The sequence below is a fragment of the Urocitellus parryii genome, chromosome 6 (assembly GCF_045843805.1).
Source record: "Urocitellus parryii isolate mUroPar1 chromosome 6, mUroPar1.hap1, whole genome shotgun sequence".
NCBI lineage: Eukaryota > Metazoa > Chordata > Mammalia > Rodentia > Sciuridae > Urocitellus > Urocitellus parryii.
This window is the reverse complement of record NC_135536.1, coordinates 28443825-28469142: the sequence shown is the minus strand read 5'-3', so window position 1 is coordinate 28469142 and position 25318 is coordinate 28443825. Positions and strand designations below refer to the sequence as shown.

The 25318-nt window shown below is 46.8% G+C and overlaps 2 protein-coding genes and 1 pseudogene across 4 annotated transcripts in view; all 3 read right to left on the bottom strand.

The window, feature by feature from the left end:
- Positions 1–605: 605 nt before the first annotated feature.
- On the bottom strand, positions 606–2491 carry Pnma1 (PNMA family member 1). Its single transcript, XM_026401994.2, has one exon. The coding sequence runs from the start codon at positions 1775–1777 to the stop codon at positions 716–718; it is 1062 nt and encodes a 353-aa protein (XP_026257779.1). The 5' UTR covers positions 1778–2491; the 3' UTR covers positions 606–715.
- Positions 2492–3303: 812 nt separating this feature from the next.
- Mideas (mitotic deacetylase associated SANT domain protein) overlaps positions 3304–25318 on the bottom strand; it is a 66664-nt gene continuing 44649 nt past the window's right edge. For 2 of the 3 annotated variants that reach the window (XM_026401024.2, XM_026401035.2), the window contains exons 3-13: positions 21861–22160; positions 16796–17141; positions 14729–14795; positions 14100–14242; positions 13873–13976; positions 13293–13368; positions 12542–12630; positions 10114–10263; positions 8716–8928; positions 7059–7255; positions 3304–6757 (exon numbers count right to left, since the gene is read on the bottom strand). In XM_026401024.2, the coding sequence (XP_026256809.2) occupies positions 6580–6757; positions 7059–7255; positions 8716–8928; positions 10114–10263; positions 12542–12630; positions 13293–13368; positions 13873–13976; positions 14100–14242; positions 14729–14795; positions 16796–17141; positions 21861–22160 (1863 nt within the window). In that variant the 3' untranslated portion in view covers positions 3304–6579. The remainder of the gene's footprint in view (positions 6758–7058; positions 7256–8715; positions 8929–10113; positions 10264–12541; positions 12631–13292; positions 13369–13872; positions 13977–14099; positions 14243–14728; positions 14796–16795; positions 17142–21860; positions 22161–25318) is intronic. The other variant, XM_026401043.2, reaches the window with a different exon arrangement.
- LOC113192406 (heterogeneous nuclear ribonucleoprotein A3 pseudogene) lies at positions 24080–25205 on the bottom strand (annotated as a pseudogene).

Sequence of the window (25318 nt, the reverse complement as noted above, 5' to 3'; positions counted from 1 at the left end):
CGTAACAAAGACCAGAAGTGGAGGAATGGGTTACTCATACCAACCTCCCCATGCGATTTATCTCATCCTGTGAAAAATTGATTTACACAGCTCCATAACTGCAGTATTTCCATACACCCCATTTTGTAGTCTCAGAATACTTTTCAGTTAAATTGATGCCAAAAGAAATAAATCTGCATTGTAAAGCTGAGCAATAGCAACTAATAAATTTGCATTTAGTTCCATTAATATAAATCAGGAGCAATTTACAGTAAACACAAACTAGTCACGATATTAGTAACAAATATAACAGTTCACATTTTTACTGAACACTTCCCGTGAGCCAGGCCTTGCACTAAACATCTGAACATGCAATTTCACATTTATCTCAATAGGAAGTGTCACAGGTTCACGTTTTTTCACGAAGGACGATGATGCCACGATGACAGCTTGCACCAATCATTGTGTCCAAGCCTTTCTCTGGCGTTTTAGCCAGCATGACCCACTTGTATCATTGCTGCAGCTTACAGTGCTCGCTTGCACAATTTTACGGATGTTACAGGGGTATGCAGGCCTGACTCCCCCCCCCCCTGTCCCACCCACCCCGGGGGGAAAAAACCAAAAAACAAAATAAAAGGCTAAGTCTTCACTACTCAAGAGACACGCCTGAAGACCGCACAGGTATAACGAAAGCAGCTGTGATCTAGGTCTGCACTAAAGCCCCCTCTCCTGATACTTAGAAGTGCCCCTCCAGGCCTAACTGCAGTAGAGCGGCCTCAGCCTCCTCCTCTTCCTCCTTGGCCTCCTCCTCGCGGATCTGCACCAGCAACTGGAAAAGGTTAGGGGCTGGCCCTTCCGCAGCCCCTGTCAGCCACAGCTGCCTCCGGATGGCCCCACTGTGGTTGGCCCCGGCAATGACCTGCTCCAGGCGGGCCTGGTTCACGTTATCTTTATCAATGGCCCCCTTCTCCACCACCTTCTGCAGCAAAGGCTCCAGACGAATGACATAAGCAGATAACTTTTCTCCTGGGTTCTGGTAAGTGTTCAGAAATCTGACCTGCGCATCCCTAGAGCTCTCCACGCTCCCAAACACCTGCTCAAGCGCCTTCAGGCATTCCGCGGTGGTTATGGCAGGGTTGTTGGTCTTGAGGATGCGAATAACATCAGCGGCGGGGCCTCTCAGACTCTCCATCAACCGCCGCCTCTTTTCTACATCAGACACCTGCCACTCTTCTATGACCTCATTAGTGTGCTCCAGCCACGGATCAAAGGTCTCCTCTCCAGGCCCAGGGATGTCCCTCCCCGAGAACAGAGTCAGCTTCTTGTACCATATGGACTCAACAAGAGGCTGAATAACATTATCCAAAATGTAGTTGAGCATCTCTGCTGGCATTTCTGGACCTGGGGCGGGAACAGGATTCTGAAACCCAAGGACACGGGCAACATCTTGCACGGTCCACCCCTCTCTAGCTAGAAAGAGGTGCAACCTTTCTAAAAACTCAGCATCGGAAGTGGGGGGCTTAAAGACCACTTTCCAAACTCCTCCTTTACCTGGCATCTCCCTGGGGATCGCGGCGTAATCTACCGCCCCAGTGAGCTCTAACAAGGCTGCTTTCGCATTTTCTTCCCTCCAGAACATTCTCCCAAGTACTCGATAGGGTACCTGAGGCATCGCAGCCTGGAGGGTCTCTTCGATTTCAGCCTCATCACAGTTTACTGGGATCCCCCAGACCAGCAGAGCTCTCTGGGAGTTCACATCCATCCCCCTGCACCAGTCTTCCAACAGTGTCATTGCCATTTCCCCAACTATCAAGGGCGCCAATTATACAAATAGGGATTAGACTGGCTCACCGTACTCTACGATTTAGAACAATGCGACACACCCTCCAAGCAGGACAGAGGGCGACAAGCTTCACGCAATCACAATTAACAAATGACACCAAAGTTCTGCTCTCGCCCCTTTCCTGCCCCCAAAGTCAGTTGGCCGGCGGGTCCGCGCAGCTGGGTCTCGGGAAGCTCAGTCACGCGGCGGTCGCCATCTTGCGTCTCGGGTTGGGGTCCGCAGCCTGCAGCCGGGGCATCGAGTCGTAGCAGTGCAGAAGGCGAGAAGGAAGGGCGGGAGGCGAAGGCACGAGCTTCAGGGCGGGGAATCGCCGAGTGTGCTCGCGGGGCGTGGCCGCTCCTCCTGCAGCCGCGGCGGCTGGGCGCTCAAAGGTGCTTCCGAAGTCAATCGGACGTTCGCGGTCGAAGCCTGGCCTTCAGGTGAACCAGGAGCGGGTCCTCGGCGGACCGAGGGAGAGACAATCCGCGACGGCAGCCGGGTCAGCCGGCGAGTGGCGGCTTCGCTGGTGCGGGGACCCTTCCGGGCAGCGAGGACTGGGGACCGAAGCAGCTAAGGCGCGGGAACAACAGAGAAAAGGGACTGGAGGCAGCGGAGGCGAGGGCGCGCAGAGGCGGCCCAGCGCCCGGGCCACAGCAGCTGCAGCAGCTCTGGCGCAGCGCGGGAGACGGCGCGTCCTTCTCACAACCTGCCTCTTCGTTACTGCCGCAGTGGAAGGCGGGGCCCGCCAGCTAACACTCTGCACTCCGCCCCTACCGCCCCCGCGGCGGCGCTCGCGCCAGTGTAGCCATGGCAACGGTGTCCCAGACGACGCGAGACCCGAGCGCTCCGGCAGGTCGAACGGTTACTATGGTGCCAGCTAGGGGCTCCAGCATTCTTTTCTCTGATGGCGCATTTCCTTTTTCATATTTTCCAGATTCTTTTTACAGTAAACAAATACTGCTAAGCACCATGTTTAAAAAATAATTCTGGAGTGGATGTCGACTAATGTTAAAAATGAATGCATCACGGTGGACTTTTCTCCTCAGGTTACTCATTCATCCTAGGCACGCTGCTTGATGTATATAAAAATACTCTTCAGCACCCCAGCTTCCAGGTACCCGCTAGCAACAGTCTGTATCCTTTGTATTCGTTTAATCCCAATGAAACGAAAACGTCATAGTATGCCATCTTTATGTTGGTGTACAAAACATTAACTTAAGGCTTCTTGTCTAAATTTTTATAAAAAGATCGATCTATCTATTCAGCTATCATCTTGCATGGTAGCCAGGCAAACAGTGTGTTATTTCTCCTGTTCTGGCCTTTTTGACAATAAGCTGGTAAAACAGAATCTTTATGGCTCAAAAATGTCAAGTAATCTCTCTTTAAACAAAACAAGCCTACTTACATCAACCCCAGATGGTGAAAATCCCCCTAAAAAATTCAGCATTCAACTCTGAATTTTTAAAACCTTATTTAATAAAAGGTTTAAAGATACAGAAGAACATTCAAAAGTAAATAAGTTACATAGGTACATTACAATCACATCAGCAAGATTCTCTTTAGTGTATTAATTTTTTATAAAAAGCACACAAAAAATAAAATCTTCAGTCTGGTCTATCACAACTGTACAGCAAAAGAGGTAATATTTATATATATATGTACACTATTTTAATATGTAACAGTCTTTTTAAAAAAGGGTGCCACAGGCAGCAAACACACAAAAGGCAGTGTCTGATCATTTTTGTTTCAAAATAAAAGGAATATACTTATTTATATGCTACTAAATTTTTTTTACAATAATTACAAACTGTCAAGGCTGTTCCTGTGCTCTGTCCCCTCCAACAAGGCCTTCAGTTTAGAGACAAATGAGGAAAAAGGTGAATTAGCTGCAAATTGTTAGAGGCAAATATTAACACAGCCAAATATGGGGTGGACACAAATGTTTTATAAAAATATGCATACTTCCTGTAAACCTAAGGAGTTAAGCTTGCCAGTCTGGTAATAAATAACATCCCAGAAAAGTGAGCCCCATTGAAAACATTGAAACAGTTGAGGCTTGAGTATGTGTTGTATTCCTCCTTCATCTTAACATCTGGCACATGAGAAGAAAGAGGTTAGGTCACTGAGGCATTTAAATATAGGCAATCCCTTTAAACATAAGCAGCACAAGACCTCTGTGCCAGGGGTGGAGGTTGGGTGGCAGAGGGGTGGGTGTGTACCTTAGCTGTGAGGGGGCTGCTGAAGGCATGGAGGACAGTAATGATGGCACTGTCTCCTTGGATGGGTAAGAGACCTCAGAAATGGTCTGGAACACAGGCACTAGGTCAGTTTCACACCCTTAGCTGAATGCTGATGGAAGCCGGGAGATGGATATAGATAGATGGTATGGGGGAACATTTATAAAGCTGAAGGTATTTGTCACTTAACTTCTTAAAGCAGAGCTCTGAATAGGAGGGAAAAACAGCAACAAAAGACAAGCCTAACACTTTCACAGGGAGAAAGCACCATTAAGGGTATACATATCTATGCCAGCTTCTATGCTTGCACCTATTTTATTGACAGGTCACTCACCACAACTGCATCTGCCCTCTAAACATTTCAATTTTCACACTGCATTCTAGATACAAATGTATACTGAAGCATGTGCCCTCCTAAAGTAGGGACTCTGATCTGATTAATACCAAGAGATACCATCTTGATTTTCCCTGGCTACATTTGCCTGGTCTCATTTCTGTGAGTTTAGAATAGAATCACTTTCTTATTCAAAGAGATTTCCAAGAACTAGATGTTACCACTGAACATAAGTCTCATGTGACTGAAGGTTTCTGTTATCACATGTTCATAAAGGGGCCTGAAACCAAGTATGGTTTAAAGAGAACAAACCATGGGAAACATAGGTAGCACTTTGGGGCTAAGCTGTGAAGGCACTCATTATAGAAGTGATTTAGAAGAGAGCCTTAATTTGCTGCCCTCCTGCTTCTAGAGGGTACACCAGATTTTGCCATCTTGGGACTTTTAGTAAACTAATAAGGAAGGTGGAGATCTAGGTAGTTGTCCAGGAATCTTACTCCCATAGCTGGGGTTCTATAGAACCATATTAAAGTACAAATGAATATGAAAAATACCTGATAGCATAGCTAAAACCCTCTTTCATTCGAAGTTACTGGAATAATGACTTTAGCCTATCTCCTGAAGAGTCTCAGAATAAATCCTTTTTGGATCCTCCCTAGTATGTTGATCTGTCTTATACACATTCATTTGGAATTTCTTTTGCACAATTAAAGTTGGGTAATGAGATCAGAAAATTAACTTAGGCCCCTATGGGAATGGCAAGTGACAGGGCCTCCAGAACCTTCTGGTCTTTTCACTTCAGTGATTCCATGCCAAATATGGCTTCTTTGAGCCAGAATCCAGGCCTGGTAAACAATACTAGAATTCTGACCTTCTGCCAGCTCCCTCAGGCAATTTCAAAGTACAGAAGGGTCAGCAACAAGAACTGCCTTTGATCTCCCTCACTCCTCCTAGTCTCTGTGTGGCTTTGGTGGCACCCTCCTCTTTTCCACCCTCTCTCAATGCTACTAATATTCCTTTTGGCAAGAGCTACCAAAGCAACAAGATGAGGAACCCTAGGGCCTTGGGGTGGAGATGGGGATGTCAAGAAGGTGCCATGTTTTGGGATAAATGCACTTGGGCCTCTGGAATGCATGAGGCCCCTGGTCCCTGAGAGGATGTCAAAAATTAAATATTAAGAATAAATAAATAGCTCCCAAATGACCCGAGTCAAGGAATGAAGGCTCCTGTTCAATCTAGTTAGGAGACCTCCCCCTCCCAGGGAAGGATCCAGAAATCTCCAGAGTGCAGGACTAGGGGCTGGGCTATGGAGATCAACACTGGGTGGGGTGCAGTGGGGTTAGGTGGCAACTGCTGAGGGCAGGAGAGAGGCAAGCAGGGAGCTGGCACCAAGGAGGAACAGGCTGGGCCTCACCAGGACCTGCCTGAGGCTAAGCTCCCTCAGCAGCCTCCAGAGCCCCAAAGTATTTGGCAAAAAGGAGAAAAGCACGAAGAGCCAGGCTTGTCAGAAGCCCCCTGGGGCCTCGCCCTGCAGCTCCCAGCCTCTGGACAGTTCAGGCAGAGAGCAGGGGAAGGGAACACTAGCTCATTTCCCAAATGTTTGAGAAAACTTTGCAGACCCAGCAGGGCTGCTAGCAAGCAGCAGAGGGACAGTACCTGTCGGCAGCTTCGCTCCGGGGAGGAGGTAGCCTGAAGACAGGGTCACTGGAGCAGCTCAGGCCTGGGCACGGCTGTGCAAGGACAGCACAGGTGCCAGGCTACCACACTCCCTCCCAGTAAGTCCCATTATCTGGGCTTGAGGCAAGGCAACCTTCCAGAACCTCTGGGGAGGGGAAATAATGCTGCAATGGGGGTGAGCTTGTGCTTGGCTCCACAGTGGCTTCCAGGAGACCGAGGAGGGGGGAGGCCAAGAGGAGGGAAGAGGCTGTGCAGCAGCAAAGAGGCGCAGGGATCTGAGAGGCAGCTGGGGGCCGCCCCCCCACCGGGGACCAGGACTCTCACAGTTCCAGGAACCAGGAAAGCAGAAGGACAACTTCCGACAGACTGAATGCAAAGAGAACTGGATCCTGCAGCCCTTACCACTGCTCCTGGGGCCTTTATAAAGAAAGAGCCATTTATTTCACTGTCTTATTTGTTTTGTTGATACAAGTCCACGTGACCCGGTCCTCGCTCCCTGCTCGGGCCTTGGGAGAGGGGCGGGTGGCCGCTCAGCCCTTCTCGCCCGCACCGCTCTCTTCTCGCAGCGCCTGCGGGTGCGGGGCGGCGGCAGCGGCGGCGGCGGCAGCGGCGGCCTCCTTCTCCCTCAGCCTCAGCGCCGCAGCCTTCTTCTCCTGCTCCGCGTGGCTCTTCATGTGCGCGCTGCGGCTCTTCACCTTGTAAAACACCCTGCGGAGCGGAGGGGCTCAGGTAAGGGGACGGTCCCTCCCCCGAACCCTGGGGAGAGGGCTGTGGCGCCCCCGCCTCCCGGACTCGGGCCCGTGTTGTCCCAGCCCCTGACGCCACTCTTGGCGGGACCGCTCCTCAGTAGCTTCCCCCCTCCTCCCCGAAAAGCTGCTCGGTGACGTCACTGTCCTGGAAACTCTCTGAGCCAATCAAAAGACAAGCCGAAGGCTCCCAGCCGCTTCCCCTAATCCACTTCCGCCCCGCCCCCTCGGATCGTCACCAGGTCCCCGCGGGTCCATCTTACCTGCCACATTTTTTACAAGGGAAAGTGTTCTCCTGATTTTGAGTCTTATTAAATGTCTCTGTTTTTTTCTTCCTCTCCGAAAAAGACAGTGCCCTTCGTGACTTCCCTGGTCCCTCCCGTGGCTTCTCTGAAGCCTGGCCACCGGCCGACTCAGGGGCATTGGATTCGTGGCTTCGGAGAATAAGAATGTCATTGGCCTGGAGAGAAATCAAGGAGTTGAGTGATTCGGGGGAAGCACAGATCCATAATTCTGGTATCTCAGGGAACAGAGGCCCTTAAAGGTCATATACTCCTGCCAAATTGTCACCTAGCACCTACTTGAATCCCTCCAGTGACAGGGACCTTACTATCTCTCCAGGAGCCCACCGGGTCTTGGGTGGCCTCTAGCTCTATCATTTACAAAGTTGCTGGCACGGTAATTCCAGCAGCCTTTGTGGAAGCCCTCAGTTGGTAAAAACTTCTTGATGCTTCTGACTGGGAATCTTGGTAATGAAGCTTGTGTTCATAGTTTCTGTCATTTAGTGCACTCATGCCGTCATGCCATAAAAGAGACTCAGGCTCAGATGATGTGCCAAGGTGCTGGGGACCTAGAGGTTGACAGGAGCCCCTGCCTTCAGAGAGCGCCTGGGCTAATGGAAGGGACAGTGTGTAGCTTGCTGGCTGAGGACAACAGGTAGGTCATGGCAAACAATGAACACAGGGAGGGGAAGAACAAAAGGGAAGACAGGTGTCAGCACAGGACATGTGGTGCAGACCTAGAGAAGGTGCTGCTGCTCTGGGTCCTGGGTGGGTAGCCCCAGATGGGCATCAGAAGTGACAATATGTGCCTGGGGTGGACCCTCAAAGGACAGTATTCACAAAGTCAGTAGAACTCAAGAGCATAGACAGCACAGTTCCTGGTACAGGAAGAGACAAGCTCAGAATGGAGCAAACAGCCGTGTTTAGTTGATGGGTGTCCTGTATGCAGAGTTGTACAAACAGATCCCCACCCCTCTCCCTTCTCCGGAGAGCTTTCTCAACAAGGGCAGCTCTGGCCATATGTCTTGCTCTTGGCTTGAGATATGGAGGGCAGAGCACTGCACTAGAAGTTCAAGGATCTGGAATGTGACCTCAGGCAAGTCACTTGGATCTCTGAATTTGACTTCCCTGTCTGCAGGGTGCGGCTCAAGGCTTTATGGGGGTTATTGTGAGATATTAGTAAGACAAAAGAAATAAAAGCACTTTGCAGAGAACACCAGAGAAGGGCTGGCAGACATGTTTGTCAGGGGGGAGTTCTCTAGGGGGATCTCTGACTGAGCTACCGCTCATGAATACTTCCTCAGTGTCCCACAAACTTTCAGGGTTTACCCAAAGCCTGTTTCCCCAAATCTCAGCATAACGTAAAAATAAACAGCAGAACAGAGACCGGCCACCTACTAGCTGTATTCTCTTGGATCTCAACATCCTCATCTGTAAAACAGGATTAATAATATTCCCCACCATGCAGGGTTATAAGAATTAAATAAAACACAGCACAAAGTGGTTCTCCCACTGGCTGTTATTATGATGATGAGGATTACCATTGCATTCCTGCTCGGCCCTCCTTCCCACACCCCTAGGCCCAGCTCCAGCCCCCCTGGCCTTGGGCTCAGGGAGTGGCTGTGGAGGTCACACTTACCGCCTCATTGGCCTGTAGTGTCTGCGTGGCTTTGACAGCTGCTGCCCGCCGGCTGCGCTCTCGCCCCTCTTCCTGCTCCCCCTTTTCCTGGATCTCTGGTACCTCTTCCTCCCCCTCCTTCCTGGGCTCTTTCACCTCCCTCTTGGGCTCCAGCCTGTCTTCACTTGGGGACTCTCTTCTGGGAGGAAGCACCCTTGGGAATTTCTGGGAAGTCTAAGGAGGACAAGAATGAGCTCAATTACACTGCCATAGTGCACTGAATTGCGAGTCCCCACTTGTCCTGTTGGCCGGGCCTAGCCCTGTGCTAGGACTGTCACAGGTCACAGCCCTCCAGTGACTAGTCTGCTTGGGGAAAGAAGGTTATCTTGATACCTGGGAGCCCTCAGGGTGAAACTGAGCACTTGAGATTGAGCAGGAGGCAGGGAGGGAGCATGCCAGTACCCACAGGCCATCTGGCCTCCTGAACAGACACCCAGAAGACACATCCTTAGACTCAATGGTCTGGTGAGCCAGGCAGGAGCCATGAGCTCCAATTCCAAACTATCTTTGTAACATTTTCTTTATCTCCACTCCCTTTCCATCTGCAAAATGGGGACCAAACCACTCCTGGTCTTAGAATAGCATGTCACCATGTGTGGACTTGTAACCCCAAGATGATGTCAGGTGGATACATGGACACAAAATTAAATGACATTCCCTTTTCAGTTCTCTTTCAATCCTGGTTAAGTCAAGGACAAAGTCTCCAGTTGGTGTTAATGTGTCATTTTTACACTTCTCTGTGGACTTGATAATCTCATTCAGAGAGTTCAGGCCTCGGTCTCAGAACCCTGGCAGGTAACACAGCATCTAGCTAGAATTCAGTAAGTATTTGGTTTTCATATATGTTTATTTTTACCAGTACCTTCCATTTATGGGAAACAGTACTGGTTTTCTATTTATGATTGTGATATAAAGCTTCCCTTTTATTTGAGTGAAAAATTAGTTGAATCAAAGAAAACACTAACTAACAGCACAAGTAGTATGTGGACATGACAAAAATAGCAATGGTGACACATAGTAGGATGCAGATAGAGCAGAAATCATAAAGGGGGTGCAAGAATGACTCAACTTTAGGAAACACTGTAGGAGGTCTGCTTGTGTTGCTAGTGCAAATATCATGGAAAAATTCAGTGTTCCATATTGACACCATGTGTTATTAATATGACCCCAGCAGTCTAGAGAGGAGAACCATAAGGTCCAGGGCTTGGGACATTAGCTCCTGGGGGATGTCAGGGACCCTGCTTTTTCCTCTGTCCATCCTTTACTCTCTCCCTAGAGAGCTTGACCTCAAACTCCCAGTTCAGCCCTGGTCCCAGACCCAGTCAGGCTCTAGGCAGCCAAGGCTGGGAAAGGAGTCACCTTAATATCCACTTCAACCTCTTCCTGGGCAGATCTCTCATCGCTTGTATCCACATCCCCAAAGGTGAGAGTCCCGTTGCGGCCAATTTTCACCTGCTTCTTGTAGGTGTAGTAGAACTCCACACATTGGGCCACAGTCTTGGTCTGGATCTGTTTGAAGTCAAAATTGAGGTCAGAGCCTGCTGGTTTGGCTCACCTGCCTGGAGAGAATCCAGTCTTTCTCATACCTACAAGTCCCCCTTAACCTTAGGCCAAAAACTAAACCCAGGAAATTCAAGCATTCCTCCAGTACCTGCTCTACAACAAACCCCTGACCAGTGCAATTAACCAATGCTTCAGCACTATTTCCAACAAATTAAGCTATAAATTATAAGACAATACCGGAACCACTGGAGAATCTGACTATGGCTTGTATATTACAGAGTATCAGGTCCATTTAAATTCCTTGGGATTATTTATATACTATGGTTTTATTGGAAAATAATTTTCAGGAGACACATGCTGAAATCTGCTGAATATTATGTCAGGACATTCATAACCTATAGCTTACTTTTTTTTTTTTTAATTTTGTACAGGGAATCCCCTGTACAACAGGGCTCTTTACCATAAATAAGCTGTATTTGTTTGGAGATAGGGTCTTGCCCTTTGCCCAGGCTGGCCTTGAAATTGAGATCCTCCTGTTTTAGCCTCCCAAATCTCTGGGATTACAGGTGTGCACCACCATGCCTGGCTGGGTAATTTACTTTTAGTGATTAGCAAAAATAGATAAAGGAAGATAATTTTTATATTTTAATACATATATATATATATATATATATATATATATATATATATATATGCAGTAGGTTTATTTACACATAGAGAGGGAAAACAAATGGGGCCAATGTTAACAACTGATAAATCTAAGTGGGACATTAGTGGGTGTTTATTATACTGTTCCTTCATTTTTTTTCTGTAAAAAGCCTGGGCACCATCCACATCCAAGGCCAGCCCAAATCTGGCAACACAGACCCCCTTCGTGAATTCAGGCAAACTTTTTCAGTCCTCTCCAGGGAACAGCAACTGACAAGGGAGGTAAAGAAATGTCCCACTGTCCTGTGTGGGGGTTGGACTTGAGGTAAACTAACCAGAAAGCCGTGGGAAAATCTGAAAAAAGTTAAAAACAACAACAAAAAAAACCCCCAGAAGATCCAAGTCTTGCTCCTAACTCTGCCACCAAATAGCAATGGGACATTAGGCAAGTCACTCAGCTTTCTAATTTATTTTTTCATGTGTAAATAGTAAATGGGGTGAGACTAGACAATCTCCAGAAATGTCCCAAACCCTGAAATTCTAACCCTCTCATTTTATAAACTATTTGGCCACTGAGTTTGGATTTTAGACCACTTTTCCCCATAGGGGCTGTTTTCTCTAATATTCCCCAAGATCCCAGACCATTCAGCCACTGCTGTGCTGGGAGCTCCTGTCCAGAGGGAGCCCAGGGGCCAGCGGGGGCCTCTGTGCCTAAAGATGAAACAGACATGCTTCAGCTCCCAGGAATGGGCTACGTCATACATTTATCAATTAGACTGTTAATACTTCTCCTGTCAATTTTCTCTGATCATTTGTGTGACTGACTGTTGATCTGCTCTTTTCAGTAGGCATTAGGAGCTAATGAATTTCAAGGGCACAGGCTTCCTGGCAATATAGCCCAATTAGGGGACAGAGTGTTACGAAAACACAGTAAATGAAGGTCCTTTTAACAGGGCCCTCATAGAACTCATCAGCCCTCTGTCCAATCCCCAGGGCCATTCCTGACATGATCCTCAACCTAGGAGGAACAGTGCAGTTCTGGAAGCTCCTTTCCCTTGTCAATCCATACAACCCACTCTCCCCACAACCCAGATTTTGTGAGAGGGCTAGAAAAGACACAATTCCTTGGAGTAGCAAAGCACTCTAGTCTTCCAGAAGAACATGAACCAGATTATCTAGGGAACCTAGGCATGGTCAACTGAGTTACTGGAAGGAAGCCTTAGGACAGACAGGAAGTAGAAGACCCGGGGTCAATGACATAAGCACTTGCTGGTTCTCAGTTCCCCTCCCAGTAGAGTGACTTCCTTTCCATATTCCCTTGGGGGAATGGCTCACTTCTGCTTGCAGCCTTCATTCCCATCTGGTCTCCCTCCTATTTTAAGTCTAATGCCAGGCCCCCTCTGGACCAAGACCATAGAGCATCGCCACACCACCCCAATGTAGGAAAGAGAACTGGAACCAGCAGAAAGGCCAGATCTTCTCTCCTTCTTGCGTTTATAAAATTATCTCCAATGCTACTTAATGGCATTGATCTGACTACTTTTTAAAGAGGGCACCAGCAACTCAGGGCTCCCAAGGGCAGATCAGGTAGGCTGCTCCCGGCCTTCACCAGCCCTAAGACAGAGCCCCAGCTTACCAGCTTCTGCACTAGAAAGAAATCCTTCTTATAGATGGCAATCCCCTTGTTGAACAGCTTCCTCTCAGCCATCTTCCACTGGTCAGAGCCTGAGGGGCAAAGAGGGAGCTGGGGGTAAGGTGGGCAGGAGGACCATGAGCACTGTGGGCTGATTCTAACCAACTGAAAAGTGAAGGGCCATCCACATACGGTCTCTGCAGGCATTCAGAACTGACTCCCCATCCTGCTGGCCACTCACTGCCAGTCGCTGGAAGCCCTACTGCCTTTGCTTGTGAAATGATAACATTAGAATCCACCTTCCCAGGTGTGATGAGGACTAAGTGACACAATGCAGGTGAAACCCTTAGTGTTCTGCCTGGTGCAGATAAAAGTGACGCTGACAGGAATCAATAACAGTGGCGGCCAGAGTCACGTGATTTGGCCAATGTACCACTTGAAGTACAATGTCCAGAATAAGACATGTGCTCCAAGGGCCATTGAAGTTCCAGGTATCTGAAGCCAAGTTAGATGACACTCCCTGTTCCTATCCCTTGTACCAGTAACTTGGGCTTTTTTGTTGGGAGGGGTTCCCACCTGCCCAACCTCTCCAACCTTCCCTCTGGAAACCCCTGGAGAACTACCCTGGCTTTGGTGTCCGTTTCTCTGCTCTTCCCTGCCCCCACCCCTGGCAGTGACTCAGCACTGAGCAGGGCCCCGGGGAAGGTGGAAGCCCTTGGAGGCTCTTGTACACTCCCAAACCAGTGGAGCCCACCTGTGTAGTGATAAGTTGCCAGTGGGTGGTTGTGGGGCCGCAGGGGCTTCTTCAATAGCAGCTTATTCAGCGTCTCCTGGAAGGGAAGTGAGTTTACAGTCAGGGCCCTGGTGGCAGTCTCAGTGGTGGACTAAGAATCCTAGGCCTGGAAAAATGTAAAAGGCCACCTGAGGTCTTTTATAAGAATAAGCGTGGGTGGGGCTTATTCTTGTCCCCCTTAACCGTGGAGGGGCAAGAGATGTGAGAGGGTGGTAAGGTCGTGGAGGTGGGGCTCCTTAGGACCTTTTAAGAGAACTGTGGCTCCCAAGGCAGGCAACAGGATCGAGAAGGCCCTCAGAGACAGTTCTGTCTGACAGTGGGAACCCACTAGCCTAGAATCAGGGGATTGGGATGGACTGCACACCCAAATCTTGAATTTGGAAATGGTGGTGCCTTGATCCAGGCCCCTACCACTGATTCCTCAACCAGAGCCTCCTGCTTGCCTCAAATCAGCATTCCAGAAGACCCTGCCTCTGGGCAGCAGACTCAGATCCGTGCCAACCTCCCTGAGGGACCTCCCTGGGCCAATGGTGTATCTTACCAGGATATCTCCCTTGGACTCGTGAAGATAATGCAGGGCCAGTTCCTGGTTGGTGCCAGCACCAGGGAAAATGCTGGAGCAGGCAGCCGTCAGTAGGTCTTCCACTGGATTCATGGAAGGTGAGGAGGAGAGGAAATCATGCTCAGGGCCGGGCCTGACCAGGCCTGGCCTATGCCTATCTGCCCACCAACCTGCCTCAGCCTGTTTACTCCTGGGTCCCTCCTCACCTTGCCTCTGCTTCTCCTGGCTGCTCTCTAGGTGCTCCCAGGGCTGCCACACCAAGTCAGCCTTGTGGGGGTCTGAAGCTGCCAGGGCACGGTCCCTCATCAAGGGGATTTCCGCTTGGAACCGGGTGCCCACGTTGATCCGTCTGCAGGGTGAACAGGGCATGGAGTTAGGCCTCACCACATGGGAACAGGGAACCTGACTTTCTCCCTGGGGATGGGAAGAAGACAGCAGCTGACAGAGATGGAGTGCAGCCAGGCTTCAGCTGGGTGTAGGAAACCTAGTTTCTGGTAGACTGTGATGACAGCCTGGCACCTGCTACAACCAGGAGGGCAAGTGAGAGAGGCCCGGAAGGGGAGAAACTGCTCCATGTTGGCAGACAGGAAGAGTCTCCTGGACTCCTGTCCAGCGCTCCAGAAACAAACTCAAGCTGAGCTAGACTCTTCCTTTCTTTGCTACTTCCACACAAAAGCAGGGGGAGAACAGCCCAGGGCCAATTGCAAAAGCCCAAGTGGTGCTTGGCCCTCTAGAGATCCCACCAAACTCTCCTCTTGCTCCCAGAGCCCCCCTACATGCACTGGGCCCACCTGGCCACCCTCACACCAGGGGCCCAAGGCCGGGCTATACTTACGGCTCGATGCTCACTGGGGTGGCCTCCCCCATCACAGAAAGCACAGGTGGGGTGACTTCAGAGCTGTCTATGGGACAAAGAGTAGGTTGATAAGTGGCGCCCTCTTCCCTTCAGCAAAACACCAGAGCCCTGGGTGGCTGCCCTGCATACAAAGGAGTCACAGCACTGATTCAATGAATTCACTTCAAACTCAGGCACCTTGAGTCCTGAGTGCAGCCTGCTAAATGTGATGAGTTGGCCCTTTTACTAAACTTTTGGGGACCTCATTTTGCACACCTGCAGAAAAGGGGCTATTTCTATGTCCTAGAATTAAGGTGAAGATTGAATGAAACAATGCAGAGAGCCTGGCACTCAGTAAACAGGAGCTAGTATTGTTACCCCTACTACTAGCACACTATGCATGCCAAGTTCCTGTTTTCAGGAGCTCCCACACTACAGAGTAACTTCGACATCAAACTATGGTTTTCTAGTAAAGAAGCTGAAACTTTGGGCATGCTAGAGAGGTGGTAAAGAGGATCGCGGCTTTAAAATTATCTTCTCACTCCCTTTCTGGATTTTCTGCCTCAGTTTCTTCCAAGCTAATTTCCTTAAGGTTTTGGATCAAAACACACCCTTGCTCAGAGAGAGAGAGAGACAGAGAGAGCACGAGCGAGCAAAAAACAAAAAACAAAAAACCATGCAACATGAAATAAAACCTGTAATCGTCAGCTCTGCAGGGCTCAAGGCAGCTTCTCTTCCGTCTATATCTCCCATTAGCCCCTTGCCTGGACCCTCAATTCTAGCAGCCTGCTTACCTTGTGGCCCCTCACTCTCTGCACAGCCCCACCATAAGTCTAGCCACAGTCATTTGCTCTGCCTTGTGTGCCCCTCCCTGCCCCTCCCCCTCCAGAGTTCAAGCTCAGCTCTAGCCCCACCCCCTCCCGATTGCTTTCTTCACCTTACCAAGCCTCTGCAGACCTGGAGCTCAGTGTCAGCTTCACTCACTGGCTGCTGCTCTTACACTGTCAGAAACCTCTGCTTTTCTGTCTCCTGGGCTTTCATGTCAACTCCCTAATAATCCTGCACTCTAAGGTCATGGTGTCCCATACGTTCTTGGAACCATCACAGGAACCCAGTTCAAGGCCTTACACCCAAGTGCTCTGTAAAACTTGGAACCCAGTTCAAGGCCTTACACCCAAGTGCTCTGTAAAACTTGTGGACAACCTGACCTCTTCTTGACTGCCAAGACTGTGGCACTCTCAACAGTGACTTTCTGCAAAACCCAGAGGGGCAGAGAAACTTCCCGGGGAAGTGGGGCAAGCTGCTTCTCACCCATAGACACCAGGGGGCACCAGAGAGCTACACCATGGGTGAAATCCATTTCAGGTTAAATGGGTGAAGGCATCAAGGTACTATTCCCACTTAATCCTCTCCGCCCACTCTAAGGGAGAGAATTATCTTTTTTTTTTTTTTTTAAGAGGAAATGGATTCCTCTGTAGGATACACCTATCAGTGACACACCACGCAGGCCAGCCAAAGTTTTCCAAAATGTCTACTCTTGGCAGAAATAAATACTTAAGAGCAAAGGAGACCAGATCTTCCAAATATTATTGCAAACAAACTCAATAACCATGGGTTTTACCCATGCTAACGCATCTGATCCTCACCACAACCCTAGGAGATAGCCATTAGGATGAATCATAAGAAACTGCTATTGGTGGATCCCAAAACAGCTGAATATTGGCAATTTCATCATTAACAAAGTACTATTAATTCCCATTTTAATGCAGAAGTACCCAAGACCCAGGATGTTTAAATGACTTGCACAAAGAGCTGTAATCGTCAATGGTAGAACTGGGAACTGAATCCAAACCATGGAAATGACCTACTCCCCAACCCCCACCCCTTGTTCATGTAACAGGACAACCTCCTTCTCTTTCTCAGAGGAGAGAGTAAATCCCTTCTCCCACAGCCTCCAGCTCAATCCCCAGCAGCCCCATAGGCTGAACTGCCTCCCTGCCCAGAGTCCTTCCCCCAACATTCCCCACTGCATGGCCACCAAGGGGGTGATTTAGCACAGTCACTTACTAGACCGGAGCAGGGTGCGGTGGGCACTCTTTGGCGTGATGGGAGGAGGGGCTGGGATGCTACTGGTTGATATGATGGCATTGAAGTAGAGGCCAGAGCCTTCCCGCACGGGGCTAAGGATGGGGGGTGGTGTGTAAGGGGGCAGCTCAAAGCTCCGCTCAGAGGGATGATCAGCCAGGCGGACAGGAGAGCGCAGGTGGCTCTGGTATGGGGTGATGTTGGAGTAGACAGAAGGAGCGATGAAAGTGCCCGCCTTGGTGGGGATGATCAGGGGCTCCGGCCTGGGTCGCTGCTTTGGTTTCCTTACCGAAGTCTCCCCCTCCAACTTGGTATTCAGGTCCTCAGCCTGGAGAAGAAAACAGGAAAACTGAAGCCTTGACATAGCCTGCCAGTCTCACTTTGAGAACTGTCTACCCACCACATCCCCCAGGGCATGCCTGAAGAGGGGGGCAGATCCAATAGACTTCCTCACTGTCCCCCCTCTGGAGCAGAGGTCAAACTTCTCCTGGAAAAAGGACCCAGAGTAAATATCTTAGGCTTTGTGGGCCACATGCAGTCTCTGTTAACATATTCTTCTTTCTTCCTTCCTCTCTCTTTTAAATAATCCGGTGGAAACCATTCTTAGCTCTGGGTTAGCCCCAGGCCATAATTCCTAACCCGTATTGTAAAGTATGTGATAGGGCAGAAGAGTACAGCAGTGGAGGGTCCAGACTGTGGAACTGGACTCATTGGATTGGGATCTATCACCTTTATTTGCCACTTGAAATTACACATTCTCTCTATATATATATCTTCATTTTTAAACATGGGAACAGTAAGTGCCTGCCTAACACAGGTATGAAGGAACAGGGCTGCCTTTTCCCTACAGGTGGATGCCATTAGTGAAGAAGCAACCAAGAGGCTAAGAAACCGAACAAACCTGTTAACAAATTCAATTCAAAAAGCTAACAGAGGGGCTGGAATTGTGGCTCAGTGGCAGAACGCTTGCCTCACAAGTATGAGGCACTGGGTTCCATCCTCAGCACCACATACAAATTAGTAAATGAAATAAAGGTATTGTGTCCATCTGCAACTAAAAAAAAAAAAAAAAAAAAGGCTAACAGAGCCAGACACAGTGACACATGCCTGTGATCCTAGCAACTCAGGAGGCTGAGGCAAAAGATGGCGATTTCAAAGCCAGCCCTCAGCAAATTAGCGAGGCCCTAAGCAACTCAGGGAGACCCTGTCTCTGAATCAAATATTAGAAAGGGCTGGGGATGTGGCTCAGTGATTGAGTGCCCCTGGGTTCAATCTGCAGGAAGAAGAAGGAGAAGGAGAAGGAGAAGGAGAGAGAAGGAGAAGGAGAAGGAGAAGGAGGAGAAGGAGAAGGAGGAGAAGGAGAAGGAAAAGGAAAAGGAGAAGGAGAAGGAGAAGAAGGAGAAGGAGAAGGAGAAGGAGAAGGAGAAGGAGAAGGAGAAGGAGATAACAGAATAAAAACTGGAGTTTAGGGCCTGCCACGGGAGGAGAGCCTCGTAAACATCCAGGCTTCAGATTAGGACTGCACATAGCTATGTCTCAGAATAAAGGAGAATCAGAAACAGGCTAGTCTTGGAAAAGCCAAGCTTCAAATAATCCCATTTCAATCTCTTATAAAATAAAAATGATTCAGGATTGCTAATGCCCTTTGCTATCTGTCTTCCAAAGACTACCTGTCTTTGGAAGAGGAAAGCATTATTATCCAAAGTCTTTTAATTACTTCAACACATTGCGGGGGGCTGGGGAGAGGGAGAGATTGATTCACATTTGGGGGGAATTGGTGGGAAACAGACACACAGACACATACACATTATTTTTCTCAGGTCAGTTCAGAACTTGGCCATGCAGTCAGTTTTTTATCTATGATACAAAATGGCCATTAAAAGTGAGTTATTCTAGGGCTGGTGTTGTAGCTCAGTGGGAGAGTGCTTGCCTAGCATACATGAGGCACTGGGTTCAAGCCTCATAAAAATAAAATAAATAAAGGTATTGGGTCCACCTACAACAACAAAAAGTTAAAAATTAAAAAAAAAAAGATGAGTTGCTCTGGAAGATGGGGTGATGTTATAGAAGGCTTTAAAATGTTGTCTAAGGTGGGGAGACAGTAAATAAACATACTGAATGAAGAAAGAGATTTAAATTTTTACAGGGAAAAAAATGTATTGGAGTTAGTTATCAGTTCAGGATACCCAGTACTAGGACCATGGGGAAGAAGCCAGTATTACAAGTAGCTTTATATTAGGGGCTGGTGCAAAGCTCCTGGAACCAGCCTTCACACAGTCCCAACCTAGCTCTGGGAAAGAAGCCGTTACAGGGAAAGCGGGGAGGGGAAGTCTTGTGGAATAAAGCCACACTTCTCAGACATTCAACGATTTTCTTTATACAATGTCTGAGTTTAGGGTTTGGATATAGTTTGTCTCTCAAGGGTTCATATGCTAGAGGCTTGGTCTCCAGTGTGGCAGTGTTGAAGAGGTGCAAGCTTTAAGAGATAGGGCCTAATGCAAGGTAACTGTGCCATAGGAGCATTACTATTGGAAAAGATACGCTGGTCTTGCAGAATGAGTTAGTTCTTTTAAGTGCAAGTTGTTCTAAAAGAGCAGGCCTTCCCCTGAATCGCTCTTGCTTCCCATCTCACTATGGGACTGCTCTCTTCCTCTTGCACATGCCTCCACCATGATGCCATCTATCATGCTGTGATGCAGTCAAGCCCCTCACCAGAGGCTGAACAGATGGGGCTGCCCAACCTTGGGCTTTAAGCCTCTAAAACTGTGAGCTAAATAAACCTTTTATTTTTTTCTTTACAAGTGCCCAGTTTCAAGTATTTTGTTATACCAACAGAAAATGGACTCATATACTTGACATTCAATAAAAAATAACCTGATACACAAGAAAGCAAGATGGAATGTAAAAAGAAGAAATAAAAGATTAATAGAAACAGAACAACATGAATGGCGTTATCAGACATAAAATTAAAGGAGACTAGACTAAATTTCTGCAACAAAATAAAAGGTAAGCTCAAGAATTTCATCACAGAACTAGAAACTGTAAAAATGAACCAAATGGAAATCTAGTAATTAAAAAAGTATCCTTGTTGCGAGTTCAAAGCCAGCCTCAGCAATGTAGCGAGATGCTAAGCAAATCGGTGAGACCCTGTCTCTAATAAAATACAAAATAGGGCTAGGGATGTGGCTCAGTGGTTGAGTGGCCCTGAGTTCAATCTCAGGTACCCTCCCCCCAAAAAAAGCATCCTTGACTTATTGAAATCCACCAAAAAAGTGGCAGACAGGTTTTAATCTCAAGTATTGTTCTCAATCAGGGAATTAAGCCTCAGTGTCATAAGGCATTCACTATAGATTGTAAGTGAACATCACTCCTAAGCATCTAGGATGGTACTCATCACATATTGTTCTTCAGAGTTGAGAAAATCAAATCCCTTTCTGTAGGACTTAGTTCTACAGTAGAAATTCAGGGAAGAGCTGGGGTTGTGGCTCAGTGGCAGAGCGCTTGCCTAGCATGTATGAGACACTGGGTTTGATCCTCAACACCACATAAAAATAAAAAAACAAAATAAAGATATTGTGTCCATCTATAACTAAAAAAAATATTAAAAAAAAAAGAAATTCAGGGAAGAAATCTGCTAATTATTTCACTAAAAGAGAAATAATTACGCATATACCAAATTAACAAAGCCGAAAAATAGAATAACAACCCTGATCAATCCAAGGGAGGTTGGGGGAGGAACAGAGCATAGGAAAGGCAGGGATAAACAGAAAGCTAACAGTAGACGGCAGATGACAAACCGCATATATCAGTACATACAGGAAGCGCAAGCTATCAGTGCAAGCTAAAAAAGTGTCAGACAGTAGAATGGTGGTTACCAAGGGCTGAGGCTTAGGGGAGATGTTGATCAAAGGAAACAACTTCAGGAGTTCTTCAGACAGCAGGAGTAAATTCAGTAGATCTACTATACGACATGGTGACTGTCACTAATAATACTGCATCATGTACTTGGAAATTGCTACGAGAGTAGATTTTAAATGTTCTCAGCATAAAAAAAAACACAATAAGTATGTGAGCTAATGAATATGATAATTAGCCTGATTTAGCCATTTGATATATACTTACATCAAAACATCATGTTATACAGTATATATACAACTTTATTGGTAAATAAATAAATAGGAACTATACTATACTATACCTATGTTCTAATTAAAGGACAAAAGTTATGAGACTAGAAAATAACAAACCCCATTGTATACTACTTGAAAAACAAGGTGGGGAGACAGTAAATAAACAGACTGAATGAAGAAAGAGATCTAAATTTATCCTTAAGTCAAGGATAAAGAAAAGACTAAGGTAGGGGCTGGGGTTGTAGCACAGTGGTAGAGTGCTTGCCTAGCATGTGTGAGGCCCTGGGTTCAATCCTCAGCACCACATAAAGATAAATAAATAAAATAAAGGTATGCATCTACAACTACAATAATAATAATAATAATTAGAAATTAAGGTAAAGATACACCCTGTAGACACTAACCAAAAGAAAACTAGCTGTCCACATAGATTTTAAAGGCAAAATATTACTAAAGATAAAAATAAAACTTTCATGATAATAACGATGTCTAGATGAGAATGTCTAGATGAGAATGCACCTAATAATACTGCATCAAAATACATCACACAAATAATAACAGAAGTAAAAGAAGAAACAAAACCTCAATTTTAATGGGAGATTTCAAAATACTTAGAATAAGCAAACATCTCTCTATCCCAAAACTTGGCATGAGCCTTGACCCACAGTAGGGGCCAGTCAAAATTTGCTGATCTGAAGCAAAAACGAAAAACAAAAACTCACACATCCTAGATTTTCCCAATTTCAATTTCACGTATGAAGCTATCTAAATCCCTGTATGTACACCGTCCAGAAGTTTGACTTAGAAAACAGTATCTCCACAGGTCCCTCGAAGCCCTCCAATACCGCCATGTTCTCTGCTTCAGGTAGGGTCCTGTACCCCCAGGAGCACTCAAGCAATATCCAGAAGCCTCATACCTGAGCTGGAGCATCCATCCCAGGGTTGCGGGTGGACCGCCTGCGGGTGACAATGACTGATGGCTTGTGCTCAGTGGGGTTCTGTTCAGAACCCTTGCCATCCTCGGCTACACCTCCAGCCTGGGCTACCTCAGTTGGGTCCACAGCTCGCACAGGCACAGATACTGGGATGATGAGGGGTACCATCCCGCTGTCTTCTCGCAATCGTTTGGCAGCTAAGGAAGCCTCAGAAAACTCGACCCCACACTTGGTAGTTGAGGTCAGTACGCTTTTCCGCTTTTCCTCTGAGCCGTTGGCATCCTGAAGAAGAGGGGACAGGAATAGAAGTGAGGTTCAGAAGATCAGTCCTGATTTACACTCACAATGACTCTCACTGGTCTTTGACAACCTGGCTTTTTCATGATACTCTCTTCTCACTACATTTAAATATTCTGCATAACCTCGCTGTCAGGAAGGTCCTGTTGTCCTGGCCTGCAGCAGGGGGCCTCAGACAGCCATCTCAGGCTGCAAGTGGCCAGCAGAGGATGGCACCCAACTTTGCATCTAAATATTTTTTTAAAATTTTTTTAGATGTATGGACCTTTATTTCATTCGTTTATTTATATGTGTTGCTGAGACTTGAACCCAGCGCCTCACACATGCTAAGCAAGCGCTTACCATGAGCTACAGTCTCAGCCCCTTAGCATCTAACTATTAAAAACACATCTCTGCAAAACGAAGTAAGGAACCCAAGTAAGGGATGATTTTTCTTTTCTTTTTTTTTTTTTTTTTTGGTACCAGGGACTGAACTCAGGGCACTCGATCACTGAGCCACATCCCCAACCCTATTTTCTCTTACTGAGTCACTTAGTGTCTCACTTTTGCTGAGGCTGGCTTTGAACTTGTGATCCTCCTGCCTCAGCCTTCCAAGCCTATAGGATTACAGGAGTCTGCCACTGTGTCCAACGTTAGGGATGGTTTTGTTTTGTTTGGTTTCTATACTGGGAATTGAAGCCAGGGACTTTCTACCACTGAGCTACATCTCCAGTGCCTCCTGCTGCACCTCCCCACCATATTTTTCGTTTTATTTTCTTTTTCTTTTTTTTTTTTTTTAATTTTTTTTGAGGCAGGTTCTCACTAAATTGGCCAGGCTGGCTTTGAACTTGCCATCCTTCTGTGTCAGCCTTTCAAACAGCTGAGATTATAGGCATGCACAAGGGGTGGTCTTTGCATCTACTTTTCCACAGGTAAGCTGGCAGGAGTGAAGTTTGGCTGTCCCTAAACACAGGGCAAATTCTGCAGCCTTCTACTTCTCAGGCCTTGAGGCATTTGGTGGTTGAGGCCTCTAGTGAAAGAAGGGGCCAACACTGGCTTTGGGGTCAGATACTAGACCTCTATTCCAGCTACATGACCTTGGGAAATCCCACTTTGGGCTCAGCATTTCAAGGTAAGAAATAGGGAAAGAAGACAACACCCTTCTCATTGGATTTGATGATAAATTATGTGTGATCAGGTTAAAAAAGAGAGAGAGAGAGACAGAGACAGAGAAAGAAAGAAATACTCCAAGCATAACATGTGTGTGTGCTCAAATTCTATTCACTCTTCGTCTTTATTGTTATTGTCTTTAGGTTTTTTTTTTAAAAATCAACTTTATTGTAGTATAATTTATAAAAAGCAAATGAACCTATTTTAAATGAAATTTGACAGTTACAATCAGCATGTAAGCACCATCACATTCTTGTCTTTTAGCACACTGGACCTGGAAATGGTCTCACCTCCTTCTCCAATCCTCCATGTATATAAACCTCTGCTTCCCTTCAGGTATGAATTCTTATGTAGGGATCATTTGCATGTCTTTTTTTTTTTTTAAGTTAAAAATTCCTTAATTCTTTATTCCTGGTACCACTACTACAATTTATAGGGAAATATACCTGATATGAAAAAGGGCAAAGTTACAATCGATTAAAAGACCTCAGGAATGTACATCTAATTAACACTGCATTGCATTAATCAATAGCTGCACTTTTTGCAAACTGTGGCTATGACAGTCCTGAACAAGAAGGGTTTCCTGTCTAAGCTACAGTAACTTTTCTGACTATGGATTATCATTCCTTCTGTGGCAGATCTTTTCAATTCTTTTAATGCATTTGGGACGACTGTCTCAAAGTAACCTGGAACTTTCCTGACAACTCCTCCTGGCTCTCTCTCCTGCTAAGAACTGTAGCCCTCTTCTCCTGTTTTTAAAACCTTCTGCTACTATATCCACCACTTCCACCACTAGCTCCATAACCACCATCACAGGAACTGCCAGAACTTCTTTCACCAAAACTTCTCCCCTTCATGGGACCATAATTTGATTTCTTTTGTCCACCGTAATTTCCAAAATCATTATAGTTCCCACCACCACCATAGTTACCACCACCAAAATTTCCTCCTTCATTATAAACATCATATCTACCACCACATCCACCACCTTGGTTCCATACTCTGGTCCACCACCACCATAGCCTCCTCTTCTAGAATAACCAGGACTACCATCCTAGTTGCCACCATCACCTCCAAATTCATTATATCCACCATCACCTCCTCCATAACTACCTCTGCTGCCACCACCTCCATCACCACAGCCTCCTTTTCCACCAAAGTTTCCGCCACCAAAGTTACTTCCACCATCTCCAAAGTTACCTCCAAAGTTTCCTCCACAACCCGTAAAGTTGCCAGATCCACCTCCATGACCCCTTTGTAATCCAGCAGTCTGCATCTCTTGTTTAGGAAGGGCCTTTCTCACTTCACAATTATGCCCATTAATACTGTGCTATTTCCAAACAATAATTTTGTCAACTGTATCATGCTCATCAAAAGTTACAAAAGTTGGGCTGGGGATTTAGCTCAGTTGATAGAGTACTTCCCTTGCATGCACAAGGCCCTGGGTTCAATCCCCAGCCACACACACACAAAAGTTCCAAAAGCAAATCCTCTCTTTTTCCCACTCTGCCTATCTTCCATAACTTCTATGGTTTCAATCTTGCCATACTTTTCAAAGTAATCTCTCAAATTATATTCTTCTGTATCTTCTTTAATACCAACAAAAAATCTTCTTCACTGTTAGATGGGCACCAGGCTTTATAGAATCCTCTCTAAAAACAGCACTCTCTGGTTCCACTACCTGCCCGTTGACCTTTTGTGGCCAAGCACAAGTGGCTGCATCCACCTCTTCAATACAAAGACACAAAACCACAGCCCCTGGAATGTTTCGTTCGGGGGTCTCTCATTACCACACAATCTGTGAGTGTGCCCCAAAAAACATTTCTTAAAATGTTCTCTGGAACTACCATCAAAGCTCAGATCACCAATAAATAGCTTCCTCAATTACTCTGATTCCTTTTTTAAAAAATTATTTATTTATTTGTTCTAATTACTTTGATAGCAGAATGCATTTCGGTTCGTAGTTCACAAATAGAACACAATTTTTCACTTCT